This window comes from Phoca vitulina, unplaced genomic scaffold, assembly GCF_004348235.1.
Source record: "Phoca vitulina isolate PV1807 unplaced genomic scaffold, GSC_HSeal_1.0 scaffold1, whole genome shotgun sequence".
NCBI classification, from domain to species: domain Eukaryota; kingdom Metazoa; phylum Chordata; class Mammalia; order Carnivora; family Phocidae; genus Phoca; species Phoca vitulina.
In genome coordinates this window covers 27,186,258-27,204,284 of record NW_022589704.1, presented here as the reverse complement: position 1 = coordinate 27,204,284, position 18,027 = coordinate 27,186,258, and the positions used below count along the sequence as shown (strand labels likewise).

General features: G+C 36.8%; 1 protein-coding gene across 1 annotated transcript; it reads left to right on the top strand.

Annotated features, from left to right (window-relative positions):
• The first annotated feature begins 286 nt into the window (after positions 1-286).
• Positions 287-830, top strand: LOC116637754 (60S ribosomal protein L17-like). Its single transcript, XM_032413276.1, has one exon. The coding sequence runs from the start codon at positions 287-289 to the stop codon at positions 788-790; it is 504 nt and encodes a 167-aa protein (XP_032269167.1). The 3' UTR covers positions 791-830.
• Positions 831-18,027: the final 17,197 nt, after the last annotated feature.

Genomic DNA, 18,027 nt, shown 5'->3' with positions numbered 1-18,027 from the left:
GGGAGGCAAGAGCCAAAATCAAGCAGACAGTTAGGATCAGGGACATCTGGTGAGAGGTGGTCATGGTCTAGCCACTATGAATGCATTCAAAGGCAGACCTTGATTTCTGGAAGACTGAGTTGAAGGAAGGCAGTACTCCAGATTTAGGAGAACTAAGATGCAGTTAGGAATTTAGGTTCAAAGTAGGGGTAGAGGAGCAAGACTTAGACAGAGTCATAATGGAAGATTTGAATAAAAATAAATTAGAATAATCAAACATCAAAGTGGCCTGAGGTGACTTCTGAAAATGGTTCGCTATTTGCTTGACCCAGAAAACCCTATGAAATCATGTAAATCAAGAGGTTCAAATCTTCGTGTTCACTTTAAGAACACACGTAAAACTGCCCAGGCCATCAAAGGTATGCACATCCGAAAAGCCACCAAGTATCTGAAAGGCATCACTTTACAGAAGCAGTGTGTGCCATTCCGTCACTACAATGGTGGAGTTGGTAGGTGTGCCCAGGCCAAACAGTGGGGCTGGACACAGGGTCGGTGGCCCAAGAAGAGTGCTGAATTTTTACTGCACATGCTTAAAAATGCAGAAAGTAATGCTGAACTTAAGGGTTTAGATGTCAATTCTGTGGTCATTGAGCACATCCTAGTGAACAAAGCCCCCAAAATGCGGTGTAGAATGTACAGGGCTCATGGTCGGATTAACCCGTACATGAGCTCTCCCTGCCATATCGAGATGATCCTTACTGAAAAAGAGCAGATTGTTCCTAAACCAGAAGAGAAGGTTGCACAGAAGTAAAAGATATCCCAGAAGAAACTAAAGAAACAAAAACTTATGGCCCGGGACTAAATTCTGCACAGAATAAATGCAAATAAAAATTTAAAAAAAGAATAATCAAACATCATAATGCAAAGTAAAAGAAAGATAAGAAACTGACTGACTGATGGGTTGAAGAGGGTGTACCAAAAAAAAAACAACAACAACAATAACAAAAAAAACCAAACAAAAAACAAAAAAACAAAAAAAACTACCAGAACAAGGACTCAAAGGAATCAAGTTCCAGATGTCATTCATAAAATTGGAGTCCATGACCCCAAATCTCTTTAGTATCTCAAAAGTGATATCATGGACTCCTGCACTTTTTTTTTCCTTTGGAGAGAGATGGGGACGGTTGGGCAGATGGAGAGGGAGACAGAGAATCTTAAGCAGGCTCCATACAGAGCTCGATCTCACAACCCTGAGATCATGACCTGAGCTGAAATCAAGAGTCAGATGCTTAACTGAGTCACCCAGGCACCCCTCCTGCACTTTTTTGTATAGTTTTCCAGAAGAGATGATCTCTTTGCAATGACTTATTCTTGCATTTCGATCATGATTGCCATCAATAGTTCACAATTTGTCAAAACCTCTATATTTTTTAAAAGATTTTATTATTTGTTTATTTACTTATTTAAGAGATTGAGAGAAAGAGAGAGGAAGTACAAGCAGGAGGGAGGGAGAGGGACAAGCAGACTCTCTGCTGAGTGTGGAACCTGATGCAGGGCTTCATCTCATGACCCTGAAATCATGACCTGAGCCAAAATCAAGAGTCAGATGCTTAACCGACTGAGCCACCCAGGCACCCCCAAACCTTCAAAATTTCCTTTTCCTGCAATTTCCTTCTCCTGCAAAACAGTGCAGCCACATCCAAGTTGAGACTCAAGGCTTATTGGTCCCACTACAGTTTATCAGACAATAGTCCTGATTTAGGAGTTTTAAATTAATGGTCTGTCTAGGAAGATACCAGACCTCGAACCATAATAAATATGGGCCAATTTACCTTATTCCAAGGTCAATGTCCTCTGTCAAAATTCTTCACCATGACATATACTCTATAGTCTTTTTCCTAAATCAGTTAAGTTTTGAATAATTTTTGAATGGTCTCTATTATGTTTAGCTTTTTCTATACCTGTTTGAACTCCTGATTAAATCCAAATTCATAAACTAAGAGTAATTTTAGCCATCTCTTTAAAGGCTTGCAACATTAAATTCTCCTTTAAATGAGTCCTAAAACTTCCTAAGGTTGATTCATATTAATTTTCTGCACTGTTTTTTATTGAAGGTGATGACTTTTATTTAATTGAGGAATAGATAGCAAAACCCAGTCTGCTACTACCATTAAAGAATTAAAAAAAAAAAAGGATAATCACTACACAAAATAAAAGGGGTATGCCTTTGCTGTTATTAAATATTTCCTCATAATAATTTTCTTGATCATTTAAGAACAAATTATTTTTTCCAAAACAAATTAGTTTTCCAAGTGCAGAATATCAATATAATCACTGGCTTCTCCCTTTTCAGTTGCTACTTTTAATGGTTTCTTTTCACTGCTGTTTGTAAGGTTCTTGATCATGGCACAGCCAATAAATGCAGACATCAGGGTAAATAATATTTTTAGTATGCACAATTGCACATTCAGCTGCCCTGTTTTCATTAGTGATGATATTATTGTGAAGTAAGATGAGATAGCTCACATGAGCATTGCAGATTATTGTAATATTAGGCATGATGCATTGAACATGTTACTGGTAGTAGTAATATTACAGTAACAATAATAATAACAAAAATAATCTTATAGTTATATACTATATATTTTTGTCACTGAAGATAAATTAACAAAGCAAAATTAGATTCATTTTTAACTTGAATAATACAAAATAAGGTGGAATGGATGGCTTGTAGTTGGCTATAATAAGCAAAGTAATAAAATCACATGAACTTCTCAAGAACTGGTTATTGTTGCTGATGAAATCTAAAAAAGGAAACTGTATAATATTCAACTCAGAAAGAAATATAAATTTAAAAATAATAAATCTAGAGCACTTACATAATATCTCAAAGTAGTTAGAGAAAAATGTCTATCTTCCAGGTGGTAATTAAGAATTATTTGTGAGAAATGCTGGTACTCAAATTGATAGCCAACTAGGTGAGACATGTTGACTAACAAGCTATAGAAGTACAAAAAAAATACGCTGTCATTGGAACAAGTTGGTTAAATATGACTGATGTAATGGGTTCTCAGTAAATCCACATACTTCAGGTTTTCCAGTTGGAAACTTAACAAGAATTAACTAAATAATATCGGTGACATTTCAAAATTATCTTTCAAAATGGCTTCCAAAGTGTTAAATGTCCAGAAATAATATTTATGATAAATATAAGAGATAGACTGCTGGAATTTTAAGCTGGGGTCTCTAGAGTTCTATATTTGCTTCACTGGGGTCAAACCACCTCAGTAATGTGCAAATGTTTGTGTGTATGCCTCAGCACAATGAAAATTTAGGGAAGAGAATATCCCGAACATTTACCAGATCCTTAAGAGTATCTATACAGACAAAATATGAAAACTTACTAATTTAGAGATTACATATGAAACAAATCAGATGTTAACATAAAAGAGAAACTGCAGGAATGCTAAAAACTAAAGAAGAAACTCAGGGAAAATGAAAGAAAATATTAGATTGATAATTAGAAAAATGAGAGAGATAAAGTCAATTTAAAGGAAGATATATGGTAATACAAATTAGCCTTCATTAAGAATTCTTTTGTCTTACTTTGAAGCAGGACAAAATCTTCTAAGCAGCACTATATTTTAAATATAGGGAATTCTGTTTGAGAAAGAATTGTCAGATCTTGAAGGAAATAACATTTTTTCAATTATATAGTTTACAGTGAGCATGGAAAGGAATTGGTTAGATTTTTTTCTATAAGGAAACATGGAAACATAGCATATTTTAATAATAGAAATAAAAATATAGCCAATTCTGAAATTCTGAAAAGCATTTTCGGTAACTATTTTTATTGTTAAATAATAGATGGGGTCTGAATTTAGAGCTGAAGGCAAATATACTGAGTAATATTGTTGAGTTAAAATTAGAGAGTTTTCAAATGACATATTTCATGTTTTATCTTTCAGTGCTTTGAAACTTTCTTTAAAATACATCAATCATACAAGTTTTACTATTGTCATCCAAAATAGGTTTGGCAATTATGCTTCAAGAATATTCCCAGGCTAGATTCTAAAGACTGGCAGTTTCCATCTCTCTAGGAGATAAAGTAACACTGATACTACGATCTTAATGTCTTGGAAACAGAGACCATCTTTTATATAAGCAGATCAAATATTCGTCCGATGTAATCTGAAAACCCCTTATGAAATTTATCCATCCTCCTATTTCAATTCCCCTAAACATGATACTTCCAGATTAAAGCTTGCTGTAAGAAATTACATAATTAACAATGGATCTGATGACATGACTTCTTGTCTCCTTTTGCAACAAAATTTGGTTGTAAGCAAAAGAAATTGCCAGCAGCAATGTCCACAATAGCCAAACTGTGGAAAGAGCCAAGATGTCCATTGACAGATGAATGGATAAAGAAGATGTAGTATATATATATAATGGAATATTATGCAGCCATCAAAAGAAATGAAATCTTGCCATTTGCAATGATGTGGATGGAACTGGAGGGTGTTATGCTGAGCGAAATAAGTCAATCAGAGAAAGACATGTATCATATGACCTCACTGATATGAGGAATTCTTAATCTCAGGAAACAAACTGAGGGTTGCTGGAGTGGTGGGGGGTGGGAGGGATGGGGTGGCTGGGTGATAGACATTGGGGAGGGTATGTGCTATGGTGAGCGCTGTGAATTGTGCAAGACTGTTGAATCACAGATCTGTACCTCTGAAACAAATAATACATTATATGTTAAAAAAAAAAAAGAAGATAGCAGGAGGGGAAGAATGAAGGGCGGGAAATCGGAGGGGGAGACAAACCATGAGAGACTATGGACTGTGAAAACCAAACTGAGCGTTCTAGAGGGGAGGGGTGGGGGGATGGGTTAGCCTGGTGATGAGTATTAAAGAGAGCACGTTCTGCATGGAGCACTGGGTGTTATACACAAACAATGAATCATGGAACACTACATCAAAAACTAATGATGTAATGTATGGTGATTAACATAACATAATAATAAAAAAATGTGAATGCCACTGAACAATTAAAATGGTTAAAACAGTAAAAAAAAAAAAAAATCGCCTCCTGGTTTCTTTAGGGAAAAAAAAAAGAAATTTATTGGAAATATATAAAATTGATGATACAGTAGAAAACCAGGAAAAATGATCAAAATTTAAGTAGTGATAAAAAGTTGAAACAGCACAACAATGCTTTTTATTTAGAAAAAAAAAATCAGTAATTGTCTAGCTGGGATTCCACACCAACTGTGGGATACTGCTCCTTTATCTTTGCTTCCTGGGAAGGAGCATCAGACAAGACTAGTTCCTGTGCTTAAGTCCTGTCTCTAAGGATACAGGGACAAGTAGGATTTGCCAATACTACCATAGTGCAAAGTGAGGAATCACTTGTACAGTCCATGTAGAGTCAGCAAAACAGGATTGACTCTTGGCCTTTCAAATAGGACAGTATTTAGGACAGGAATTTAGGGGCTTAAGGAGCCACCAGAGAGCATGAGCTGAGAATGTGGGGAAATGGTCTAGCTTTCACATTTACTTCCATCCTTCAGACACGTAAGACAGACCAAATATCTCAAGGACAGGAATGACAGCTGCCTAAAGTATTTGGGTAGATAATTTGTGGTGGAATTCTTAGATGATGTTCTTAAAAACAGTATTTGCTGAAGCTCGTTGTTGACCTGCTGCTACTGTATGAGGGAAAAGAGCTTCTGGTTCCTTTCAGCTTTGTAAATTTTGTGTAGCACATCATTGTTAGAATACAGGCAGAACTCTGCTGGAAAGGGGTTCTGGACAATGTAGTTCTCAAATATCCAGTCTTTGTGGTAAATAGAAGAGCCTCGAAGAGGGAAAAGATAAAACTTGGGCACAAAGAGCAACTCAGCCCATCTTCACATGGTCAAACCCCATAACTGGGAATTTCCTCAACGTAGAAGTGGAAGTTGCATTTGGCCAGCCAAAAAAAAAAAAAAAAACAATGACAATATGCTTACCACTAATCAAATTCAAATTTCTCTGAGAGATATTTATCACATCATTATCAAAATAAATATAAAAAACAAAGTTAAATTAATAGGATGTTTGGGGGAGGGAGCCCAACGTTCAGGAGGCAGCTGAAAAGCTCAAGATACTAGGTATGCAATTGAGTCCCTAAGACGGACAGACAAAGAGCTGGTTGTTTTTACGTATTTACTCTGTGCTGAGCCAGAGGGAACAGTTGCTCAGAGTGATTGTGCACCCAACTAACACCACCTTTTTCTGTGTGGTCCCAGGTGACTCATGAATGTGAAGCCATCATCAGCAAAAACTAGGTGATTTGGGAGCCATTCCCTGGAGTGGCCTCTGTAATACCTGGAGTGCTGGATGTTGGGAGACTGCTTCCAGAAAGAAGCTGGAGACTTGGTTTTGCTGTTGGAATGAGCGTGGGGGGTTGGAGGAAGCAGCTGGGAAGCTGCCTGCCGGCTCTGTCAGGCTCCCTGGAGAATCCCAGCCAGCTCCCACATGCAGGCTGATCAGAAGCCGAATCCCAGGCAGCAGGTGGGAGGATTGTAGTCAGATCCCTTCCAGGGAACAACTGGGAGATGGACGTTTTCTCTTTTCTCTCTGCACTGGGCACAGGGTGGATATCGACAGGAAGTATTTGCATGCCCATTTGAAAATGACATTTTTTTTGTTGTTGTTCAAGATGGATCTGTGGGACTTGTAAATGCTGAGCCCCATTGGCTATCCAAGCTAGGTAATTTGAGGGATCATTCCTCAGGTGGCAGCTTCAAAGTTTGGGGTGCTAGGTATGTGGACAAGCTCCTCTCAGGGAGAAACTGGAAACTTGGTTTTACTGTTGGAGTAAGCCTGGGGAGACAGAGGGCGAAGAGCCTCCCGGGAGGATCCCAGTCAGCACCTAGATGCAGGTTAGTTAGAAGCTGGTCCCTTCTGCAGCAGTTGGGAAAATATGCAGTCAAACCCCTTCTCAGGAGAAACTGGTTGATGATGCGTGTTTTTGCCTGCTCCTCTGTGCTGAGCCCTGGTGCGTAGCCAGGCGGAGTACTTGTGTGCCTATTTAAAACCTGCTTCTTTGTTTGCTATAAAGTCCTCTGGGACTTTTGAATACAAACCCCATTGACTATCAGAGCTAGGTGATTTGGAGGCCTGTTTCTCATTTCTCAGGTGGCAGATGTAAAAGTTGGGGTGTTAGATGTGCAGACACGCTCTTCCCAGGGAATGCTGGCAGGTTCCTTTTAGTACTGGAGTAAGCAAGCGGGAGAAGATGGGGAGAACCGCCCACTGGTTCTTTCAGGCTCTCAGGAGGATCCCAGTTCACCTAAAATGCAGGCTGATTAGAAGTTGGACCCTCAGGCGGCAGCTGGTAGAGGATGCAGTCAAACCTCCTCCCAGAGAAAAACTGGGAGGTGGGTGATTTTGCTTGTTTTCTCTGCACTGAGGCCAGGGGGCTAGATGTAGGGAGTGCTCACGTGCCCATTGAACAACTGCTTCTAGATTTGCTGTAGTTCTATGGGACTCATTACGGAAAGTCCCAATGGCTCTCACAGCTAAGTGATTTGGGGGCCATTCTTCAGGTGACAGCCTTAAAAGCTGGGGTGCTATATGTGTGGTCCAAACTCTCCTCTCCTCAAGGAGAAGTTAGAACTCGGGGGTTCCCTCCTGATTGTAAGACACTGCGCCTTGGATGGGAGTTTATGGTGAGCATGCGTCTCAGCCTTTCCTAACGGTTTAGATGACTCAATATAGGAGTCCCTCAACTGGTTTCTGGATTTCTCTCTGTGTGTAGCTGTATATTTGGTGCATCTGTGGGAGGAGAGAAATTCCGGAGCTTCCTATGTCGCTATCTTGGTGACGTTCCCTAAATTTTTTTAAATTTCACAAAAATAGAATATAAAGTCACAAATTAAAAGGCAAAACTTCCTTTTTCCTTGAGAACTCATCAAGTTAGTGTTATAAGTACAGATGGTCTATTTTTTCTTCACTGAGTTAATAAAAATATAATTATTAAATGATATAAAGGCAAACAACTTCGTTTTAAGAGGTAATTTCATTTCTAACCTTGTTGGCATTTAACCAGACTTTCTTAACTAAAGCACTGACAAAAAGACACTCCTGTATTTCATAGATCCTTTGCATCAAAACTTTCATCTCATATTTTCTCTTAAATTGAACAGCCATGACTGTAATAAAATTGTTATCAACAGATACAAACAAATTACAACTGTCCCCAAAATAAGATAACTGAGGTTGAACTCTAATTAACTTCTGTGGTGTATTATTCATATACAGTGGTTAAATTTAAATGAATTATTGATTAGTTAAATGAACTATGCATTTATCTCTGAATCAAATCCTCAATTGCTTATGTTTAAATTTTGTAATTCTAATTTTTTCTAGAAATGTCATTTTCTTATAACAAATTTAGGACAAAATATGACAAATTTAACCTGATAAGAATAAGTTTGTCTGTTTTTCTAAGAGAATTAACCTCAACATTTAAAAATAAAAAAACAGCTTTCAATTTGCCTTTTGGCTACTGAAGAAATTAGGGAGATACAAAATGGTCATTATTCAAACACAAAGGTAAAGGGAGAAGTAATTATAAAAGATAAATTACTTAAATTCTCTTCTTTAAGTCAGATTATTTTCTTCTAAATAGGATTCTGAGATAATACCAGTCAATTTATTCCTATTTTTTCCCTAAAGACTAGTCATCCAGACTTTATCTTTTACCCACACACTTAGAAATCCAATTCACCCCCAAATTAACATGTTACTTAACATATCTTTCAAACACATGTTCACAAGTGTGCATAATGTGGCTCATTAGCATAATCCACCTGCTTAAGACATTGGGCAGTTCAGTAGCAAGTGATAAAAATCCATTTAGGGTCAAAAGAAATTCATGATCCATAAGCAATACCTCAAAAGCACTTGAACCTATATATCAAGTTCTTTTTTTTTTTAAGACTTTATTTATTTATTTATTTGACAGAGAGACACAGCAAGAGAGGGAACACAAGCATGGGGAGTGGGAGAGGGAGAAGCAGGCTTCCCACAGAGCAGGGAGCCTGATGTGGGGCTCGATCCCAGGACCCTGGGATCATGACCTGAGCCAAAGGCAGACGCTTAACGACTGAGCCACCCAGGCACCCCTATATATCAAGCTCTTCACATGCTTAGTCTTAATTATTAATTTATCCTCCAATTTCCGGAGTGTTTATCACTATCTAAAAATGTGTAAACACATGTATTACTAGGCATCGCTTCCCATTTTTTGTCATATTAACCTTCTGTCTCCTGGTATCATCTTTCACACATTTTCTGTTGCCAGTGTTGCCATAGATATGAATGCCACCCAGAAGTGCAGAAGTTCTCACCCTAGAGACACAAGTTCCCACCATATTAGAAATGACTTGGTTTTTAACAAGGCTGTCAATCCATAGTCACAATCTGGGAGCAACTTATTGAATACATGGGGATGAACATGTTTTCTGATTAATAAATCATAAATATTAAATTTTTCTCAAAAATCCTCTAATCAGAAAACCATTAATCTCCCTTTTTCACAGTTACTAGTAATAAAATACCAAGCACATCAATTAGTTTAAATATGTGGCTTCCCAACCTGTCTCACTAAGTCCTTCTCTCTTAGCCCCTTTCCACCTAATGTTTACTTCTATTAGTGAGCAGTGTAAGATAGGGGTCCAATTTCGTTTTTCTGCATGTGGTTATCCAATTTTCCCACACCATTTGTTGAAGAAACTATCCTTTCCTCAGTGAGTGTCATTGGCTCCTTTGTCAAATATTAGTTGGCAATATATGTGGAGGGTCCTTTCTGGGCTCTTCTGTTCCATTGGTCTATATTTCTATATTTATGCCAGCACCATACTGTTTTAATTACTATCACTCTGTGGTATAGTTTAAAACCAGGAAGTGTGATGTCTCCAGTTTTGTTCTTCTTTCTTAGGATTGCTTTGGCTATTCAAGGACTTTCGTGGTTCCATCAAATTTCAGGATTGTTTTTCTATTTTTGTGAAAAATGCCATTGAAATTTTAGTAGAAATTGTACTGAATCTATAGATGGCTTTGGGTAGTATAGACATTTAAAAATAGTCATTCTTCTGTCCCATGAACACAGGATATCTTTCTATGTTTGTGTGTTCTTCAATTTCTTTCATCAAAGTTTTGTAGTTTCCATTGAATAGATATTTCGCTTTTTTGGTTAAATATAATTCTAAGTATTTCTCAGCAAAGTAGGAGAGAGGGAACATCCTTAGCCTGATAAAAACATCCACGAAGAACAGATAGCTAAAATAATACTTCATGTTGAGAGAATTGATTCTTTCTCCCTATGATCAGAACAAGGCCAGGATATCCTCTTTCATCACTTTTATTCAACAACACAATTTGAAGTCCTAGCCGGTACAATAAGAAAAGAAAAAACAAAACAAAACAAAACAAAATGGCATACAGTTTAGGAAGGGAGAAAGAAAACTTCCTCTAATAGCAATGACATAGTTGTCTATATAGAAAACTCCAAAAAATCTACTAAAACTCTCCTGGAAATATGCAAGTATAGCAAGTTAAGAGGATTCAAAGTCCATACACAGGGTCAATTGTTTTCCTATATACCAGCAATAAACAATTGGTATTTAAATTTTAGTAAACAGTGTCATTTACAACAGCACCAAGAAAAAGAAAACACTTAGGTATAAATATAACAAAATAAAATAAAATAAATATGTAATATAACAAAATACGTAAAGGTTCTATGTGCAGAAAAATATAAAACTGATGAAAGTAATCAAAGAATATCTGAATAAATGGAAATATATTCCATGACCATGGACTGGAAGACTCAATGCTGTTAAGATGTCAGTTCTTCCCAACCTGATACACAGGATGCCAATCAAAATCTTAGTAAGTTACTTTGATTAAAAAATTTATATGGAAGGGCAAAGAACCCAGAGTAGCTACACAATACTAAAAAGAATAAAGATGGAAAACTCATATTATGCACTATCTATTGATTGATACTGGCAAAAGAATAGATACATATTGGCAAAAGAATAGATACATATCAATGAAACAGAATAGAGACCCCCAAACAACCCACACAAATATAGTCAACTAAGCTTTAACAGAGGCAATTAAATGTAGAAGTGATAGGCTTTTTAACAAACAGTGCTGGAACAAAAAAAATGAACCTAGATGCCATCTTTACATCTTATCCCAATTTTAATTCAAAATAGATTATGAAGCTAAATGTAAAGATTCAAAACTATAAAACTTCTGGAAGAAAAAACAGGAGAAAATCTGCATGACCTTGGATTTGGTGATGCATGTTTTTTTTGTGTGATGTATTTTTATATACAACGTCAAAGCATTATCTCTGAAAGAAAAAATCAAATAATGGGACTTTATTAAAATGAAAAGCTTCTGCTCTGCAAAAGATACTATTAAAGGAATGAAAGACAAGGCATGGATTGAGAAACACACTTACCCAAAATATACAAAGAAACCTCAAAACCCAACAATAAGAAGACACCCCATTAAAAATCAACAAAAGACCTAGACAGACACCTCATCAAAGAAGATACACACATGGCATATAAACATCGTGAGATGCTCAGTATCATTTGTCAATAGGGAAATGCATATAAGAAAAAATGATTACATACCACTACAGACCTATTAGAATAGCTAAAAAACAGGGACGCCGGGGTGGCTCAGTCGGTTGAGCATCTGCCTTCGTCTCTGGTCACGATCCCAGGGTCCTGGGATCGAGCCCTGCATCGGGCTCCCTGCCCCGTGGGAAGCCTGCTTCTCCCTCTGCCTCTGCCTGCCGCTCCCGCTGCTTGTGCGCACTCTCTCTCTGACAAATAAATAGATAAATAAAATCTTTAAAATAAGAATAGCTAAAAAAGTAAGTCTGACAAAACCAATTGCTAGTGAGGTTATGGGAACAACAGGTATCATTAACTGCTGGTGGGGATGCAAATCGATACAGCCACTTTAGGAGACAGAGGAGATTTGTTACAAATCTAAACACAATTTTACCACACAATCCAGCAACTGCACTCCTAGGGGCTTTCTCCAACTGCTTGAAACACTTGTATCCTCACAAAAACCCATCAGTGAATGTTTATAGTAGCTTTATTCATGAATGCCAAAACTTGGAAGCAATCAAGATACACCTAAATAGAAGAGTGGATAATCAGTTCTGGTACAGAATGGAGTAGCACTGGGTAATAAAAGGGAAGGAGCTTGCAAGCCAAGCAGACTGCAAAGACATGATTGAATCTTTATTTTGTTTTTAATTGTGGTAAGGACCTTTAACTTGAGATTATCCACTTACAATTTTAAGTGTATAATACAATATTGTTAACTGTAGGCACTGTGTTGTATAGCAGTTCTCTAAAACTTACTGGTCTTGCATAACTGAAACTTTAGACCCATTGAACAATTCCCTATTTCCCCCTCCCCCAGCCCCTGGCAACCACCAGTCTACTCTCTGCTTCTATGAGTCTATTTCAATAAGTGGAATCAGTATTTTTCCATCTGTAACTGGTTTATTTCATTTAGCATACTGTCCTCCAAGATGTTGCTACATATGCCAGGATTTCTTTCTTTTTAAGGCAGGATAGTGACCCCTGAACAATATGAGGGTTAGGGGTACCAACTCCCATGCAGGTGAAAATCTGTGTATAACTTTTGACTCCCTTAAAACTTAGCAGCTAATAATAGCTTACTATTGACCCAGAAGCCTTACTGATAACATAACAGTTGATTAACGCATATTTTGTGTTTTATTTATTATATACTGTATTTGCACAATAAAGTAAGCTGAAGAAAAGAAAATGTTATTAAGGTAATCGTAAAGAAAAATACATTTACAGTGCTGAACTGTATTTATTTTAAAAAATAATCCACATGTAAGTGGACCTCCACAGTTCAAACGTATGCTGTTCTAAGCTCAACTTTATATTCCTTTTATCTGTCAATGGCCATTTAGGTGGTTTCCATATTTTGGCTGCTGTGAATAATGTCGCAATGAACATGGGGTGCAAATATATCTCCCAGGTCCTGACTTCAATTCTTTTGGACATATATCTGGAAGTGAAATTGCGAGATCATTCAGTAGTTCTGTTTGTAATTTCTTGAGTTACTTCCAAACTGTTTTCCATAGCAGCTGTGCATGTTACATTCCCATCAACAGTAAACAAGGGTTCTAATTTCTCCACCATAAATGCCTATCTCTAAGTGAAAAATGCCAGTTTGAAAAGGCTACGCACTGTATGACTCAATTTATATGGCATTCTAGGAAAGGCAAAACTGTAGAAATGGTAAATAAATGTGTGGTTGTTGGGGCTTTAGGGGAGACAGGAGGGTGGGGTAGGTAAAACACAGGGAATTGTTTAGGATAGTGAAACTATTCTGCTTGACACTATGCATATGTCAAACCCCACAGAAACAGAACTTTACAGCACAAAGAGTAAATCTTAATATATGCAAATATTTAAAGTGTTTAGGAGGTTGGGGGAACCCCAGTATTGAATGAAGACTATGACAGAAGAATCTAACTGTATTAAAAATGTATGAAACAGTGTCACTAAAGAAAGTGATGGAGAAAGGTGCTGACCTAAGCAATATTGGAAGTGAATAGAGTCTATAAAACTCAAAGTGAAAGGTACATTAACACTTCAGTTGAAAGAGTTGTTTCACATGGGGTACAGGTTAATAATTCTGACAATGCATCACATATATACTTGAACTGAATAATGAAGTAAATAGATGGAGGTTGGTGGGAGCTAGGTTTCTCACTATTGGAGTGGGAGGTCACAGGAAGAAGCAAAGGAAGAAGGCTTAGAGTTGGGAATATCACTGTGAACTCATATTCAGCATAATGCAGATAGAGATGGATATATATCTAGAAATATTTAGAACTATGTATTTATACAGAAGTTAGTATAAAAATGTATATATTTCCTTTCTGTTGGGGAATGTCGTAAAAGATGTGACCCCCCAATTGACCTGTGAGTTAGACCCAGATACTTGGAGGCTCCTTATTCCTTGCCCTGTCCTCAGAATGTGGGTTCCACTTGACTTCTGACTCCAGCTCCAAGGACATAGCCTTGAGATGGTGACGTGGTGTTGAAAATATCGGCATGGTATACATGACTGAGCCCAGTTAGGGCCTCTTTATAAACTTCTACAATTTGGAGGGCAGGTATGGGGATCCATTCATCTTGCTGGCACCCAAGACAAGCCTCATATGTAAGTTCCCTTTGCTGATTAAAACTGCCACCTACAACCCTGGAGTGGCCTGCCTCTTCTGTCTCTGGTTTCAGGTTACACCTGGGAAGCTCCTCAGAGGATTGAGAACCAACACTTTCTCTGTCAGCTGAGAGGTCCAGCAACAACAGCCCAGTGACAATGAACAATCTGACATCCAGATCTTGGTTTTTAATGGCATTTTCCAATCAAATAAATCAATGCTCCTTGTGGAAATAAATGATTCTAGGGAAAGGTAAGGTATATATAAGATGAGCCTGGAGTATCTTCTAGCCTGAAACAAAGGAGGTACTTTGAGAATAAAAAGGAAAAAAAAAAAAACAACCCACAAGACTGGTGGTATGCCAAAGGAACTCAGGTGCCAACTGAAAGAGCCTCCAATGGCCAAAGATAGAATAATTTGACTAACAAAATAAATGAAATAGTATCGGATCATAATCCAAAGTATAAAATAAATATCCATGAGTCCTTATTGGTATAAATAAATGATTGAATAAATAAACAAATTGAGGAGAAGAGACAAATCTCCTAAACAGAAGTATTCCAAATAATTTAAGTATTCCACCCTCAAAAGAGGTGGAGCATATCTCCTAAATCCCTGAGGATGGGATGTACATATGACTTCCACACAAAAAATACAGTATTCTCCTTTAAAGGGAGAAACAAAGAAAGAGTAACATTATAGTGGAGAATCCTGACAAACACTACCTCAACCAGAGGATCAAGATCAACATGAACAGTGATAAGTCATGTTAATTGTATGCACCCTTCATAAAATGGTATCTCTGTGGTTTTCCTTGCAAACACTTATAAACCCAATTCAATCACAAGAAAACCATCAACAATTCCCAACTAAGGGACATTTTACAAAATACCTGACCATTATGTCTCAAAACTGTCAAGGTCATAAAAACAGAAAAAGTCTGAGAAACCAGGAGGAAGCCAAGGAGATATGAAGACCTACTGTTACATTGTGTCCTGGATGGCATCTTTGAATAGAAAGAGGACAGATATGGGGTGCCTGTCTGGCTCAGTCATTGAAGTGTTTGACTCTTAATCTTGGGGCTGTAAATTCAAGCCCTACACTGGGTGTAGAGATACTTAAAAATATTTTTAAAATTAAAAAAAAAGAAAAGAAAAAGAGGGCAGATATAAACAAAGGACATTTGAATAAGGTATGGGCTTTAGTTAATAATAATGTACTAATATTATGTTAATACTTGTGCCCAATATACCACACAAATGTGGGAGGTTAGTAATACGAGAAACTGGGTTTTTGGTATAGCAGATGGGACCGTCCATGCTATCACTGACACTGTTCTGTAAATCTAAACCTAAATGTTTATTAAAAAATAAGACTAAAAAATGATTAATGTTAGAATAATAAATTGCCATATGAATCATTTAGTAAAATAAATTACTTTTCCTTTGAATTCTGCTGAGTAGGTTATTTGCCTGATTCAAGTGCAGTGGCCTAACAATCTACTTTGTAGGATTTATTCTGAGACAAGAATTATATAAAAGGCAAATCTTCAAGAGGATGAAAAGGAAAAAAAAATCTAAGCAATACAGATGGGTGAACCAATTTAGAACCAAGAAAGACTGACCTGTTTTGTACTCAGAATTCAAATTAGCTCTAAGATCCAGTCAAGAAGAACAGTGATGGAGAATTCTGTGATTTCTATGTGCCCAAAAAATCAAGAAATAGTACTGAGGTGATTTGAATACACCAGTGTTACAATATTGCCAAAGAGGAAAGAAGGGTATGACTATAGCTAAGAATGAGCATTTGGAAGCAGAGAACCAAAGAATTAAAATATGAAGCTGGGAGAAATTAAGCAGAGTAGATGCTAAAAATGGAGAATTTTACTGGGAGCTCTGAGTAGCAACCTATAAGCTTTTACATCTAAAAGTGCTATTTGAGCCCAATGCAAAGCAATCAATCGATCGATCAGAATGTTACTTGTTTACCTTATCTTTTGGTCAACATCAGGATCAGAAAGTATTATCATGATGGAGAATGAATAAAATGAAGGAAAAAAAAAAAAGAGTCCAAGAGGAAATGCATCAGGAAAAGAGAAGAAATTGGAGCATATGAAAAAGGAAATTGTAAATCCAGAAGACAGATCACAGAGTTCTTTAGCATCTTCAGAAGAGGACACAATTTTTCAGATGTGGGGAATAAATAAAGAAAGTGATAATCCTTGAGCAAAAATGGCATAGAAGGGACCTGGATGGAACCACAGGCGATACAATGCAGGGGGAGCAAAGGCAAATGAAATAGATGAACGAAATAGGTGAATGAAATGAAATGAAATGAAACAGAGCTTTTAATTCATCATTGAATTTACCTAGATTGCAAAAGGAAAAAAGTGTGCAGAAAGTGTAGTATAGTAATTTAAATACTGGTATAGAACATATGCTTAAACATATGTCAGGGTAGAGGACAAAGAAACGAAAATAGAAAAACACTAGTTATGGAAAGTAAATAATGAAAAAGGAACAACAGATACAACTGGTCTTTGAGAAAGATCAAGAAAATGTTGCCAAAGCAGAGAAATTTGTTATGTTTATCAAGAAATTTATGGGAAGTTTACCTTCCCCCTAATTATTATCCTACATTTTTAAATGTTCTGATTTCAAGGTATAGCTTAAACTCATTTTTAAAGGCAGGGATAAATATACTAAATGACTATAACTTAATAGCAAAGTCTGACCAAAAAAGCACAAAATAGATTCAAGTATATATAAATCAAGTGTATATAACATATTACAAACCAAGTATATATATTCAACATATACAAGTATAAAATATATATACAATATATATGCTTGGTATATATACTCTATATATACAAGCATAAAGCGTATACACACACACACATATGTATATATACACGTATATATATGATGCTTGGCTTATTTTATATATGTATCATATATATGTGTGTAAATACATATATACATTCCAACACAAAATATTGGCAGATTTTTTTAAAAATACAATAATAAAATAACATATCATTCCAGCAAAAGTTCATTGGCTGGTTTAGGACCAATTTTTTTTTTTTTTCCCCAATCAAGGACAATTAGAATATCTAAGAGAAAACCTGAAAAGAAACGTTTGAAGTTCAGTGAAACCTGAGGGCCTGGAATCCTGAGGTGAAAGAAAACCCAGAGGGCAAAGTGTTGTATTTGGCATTGCTTTTCTTCTCAGGGAATTTAATGCTGTGAAATTAGCAACTGAGAGAAGAAGAGTATGAACAGGACTTTTAGCAGCCTTATGGAGCTGCTGGGAAAAAAATAGGATGTTCAAAATTGCTAAGTAGGAGGTACCATGAGAAAGATGCCAGGCTTTCAGTAGGGCCTCCCCAGGAATTGTGCACTAAGAATAAGGGAGAAACTGAAATAGACCAGCCCTCAAGACTGAAGTTAATGTTCAACTCCCTTCAATCACTGATTTTTTTTTATTTTATTTTTTATTTTTTTTTAAAGATTTTATTTATTTATTTGAGACAGAATGAGAGAGAGAGCACATGAGAGGGGGGGAGGGTCAGAGGGAGAAGCAGGCTCCCCGCCGAGCAGGGAGCCCGATGCGGGACTCGATCCAGGGACTCCAGGATCATGACCTGAGCCGAAGGCAGTCGCTTAACCAACTGAGCCACCCAGGCGCCCTGATTTTTTTTTTTAGAATTAAATTAATATTTATTTTCCGTTTTTTGCTATT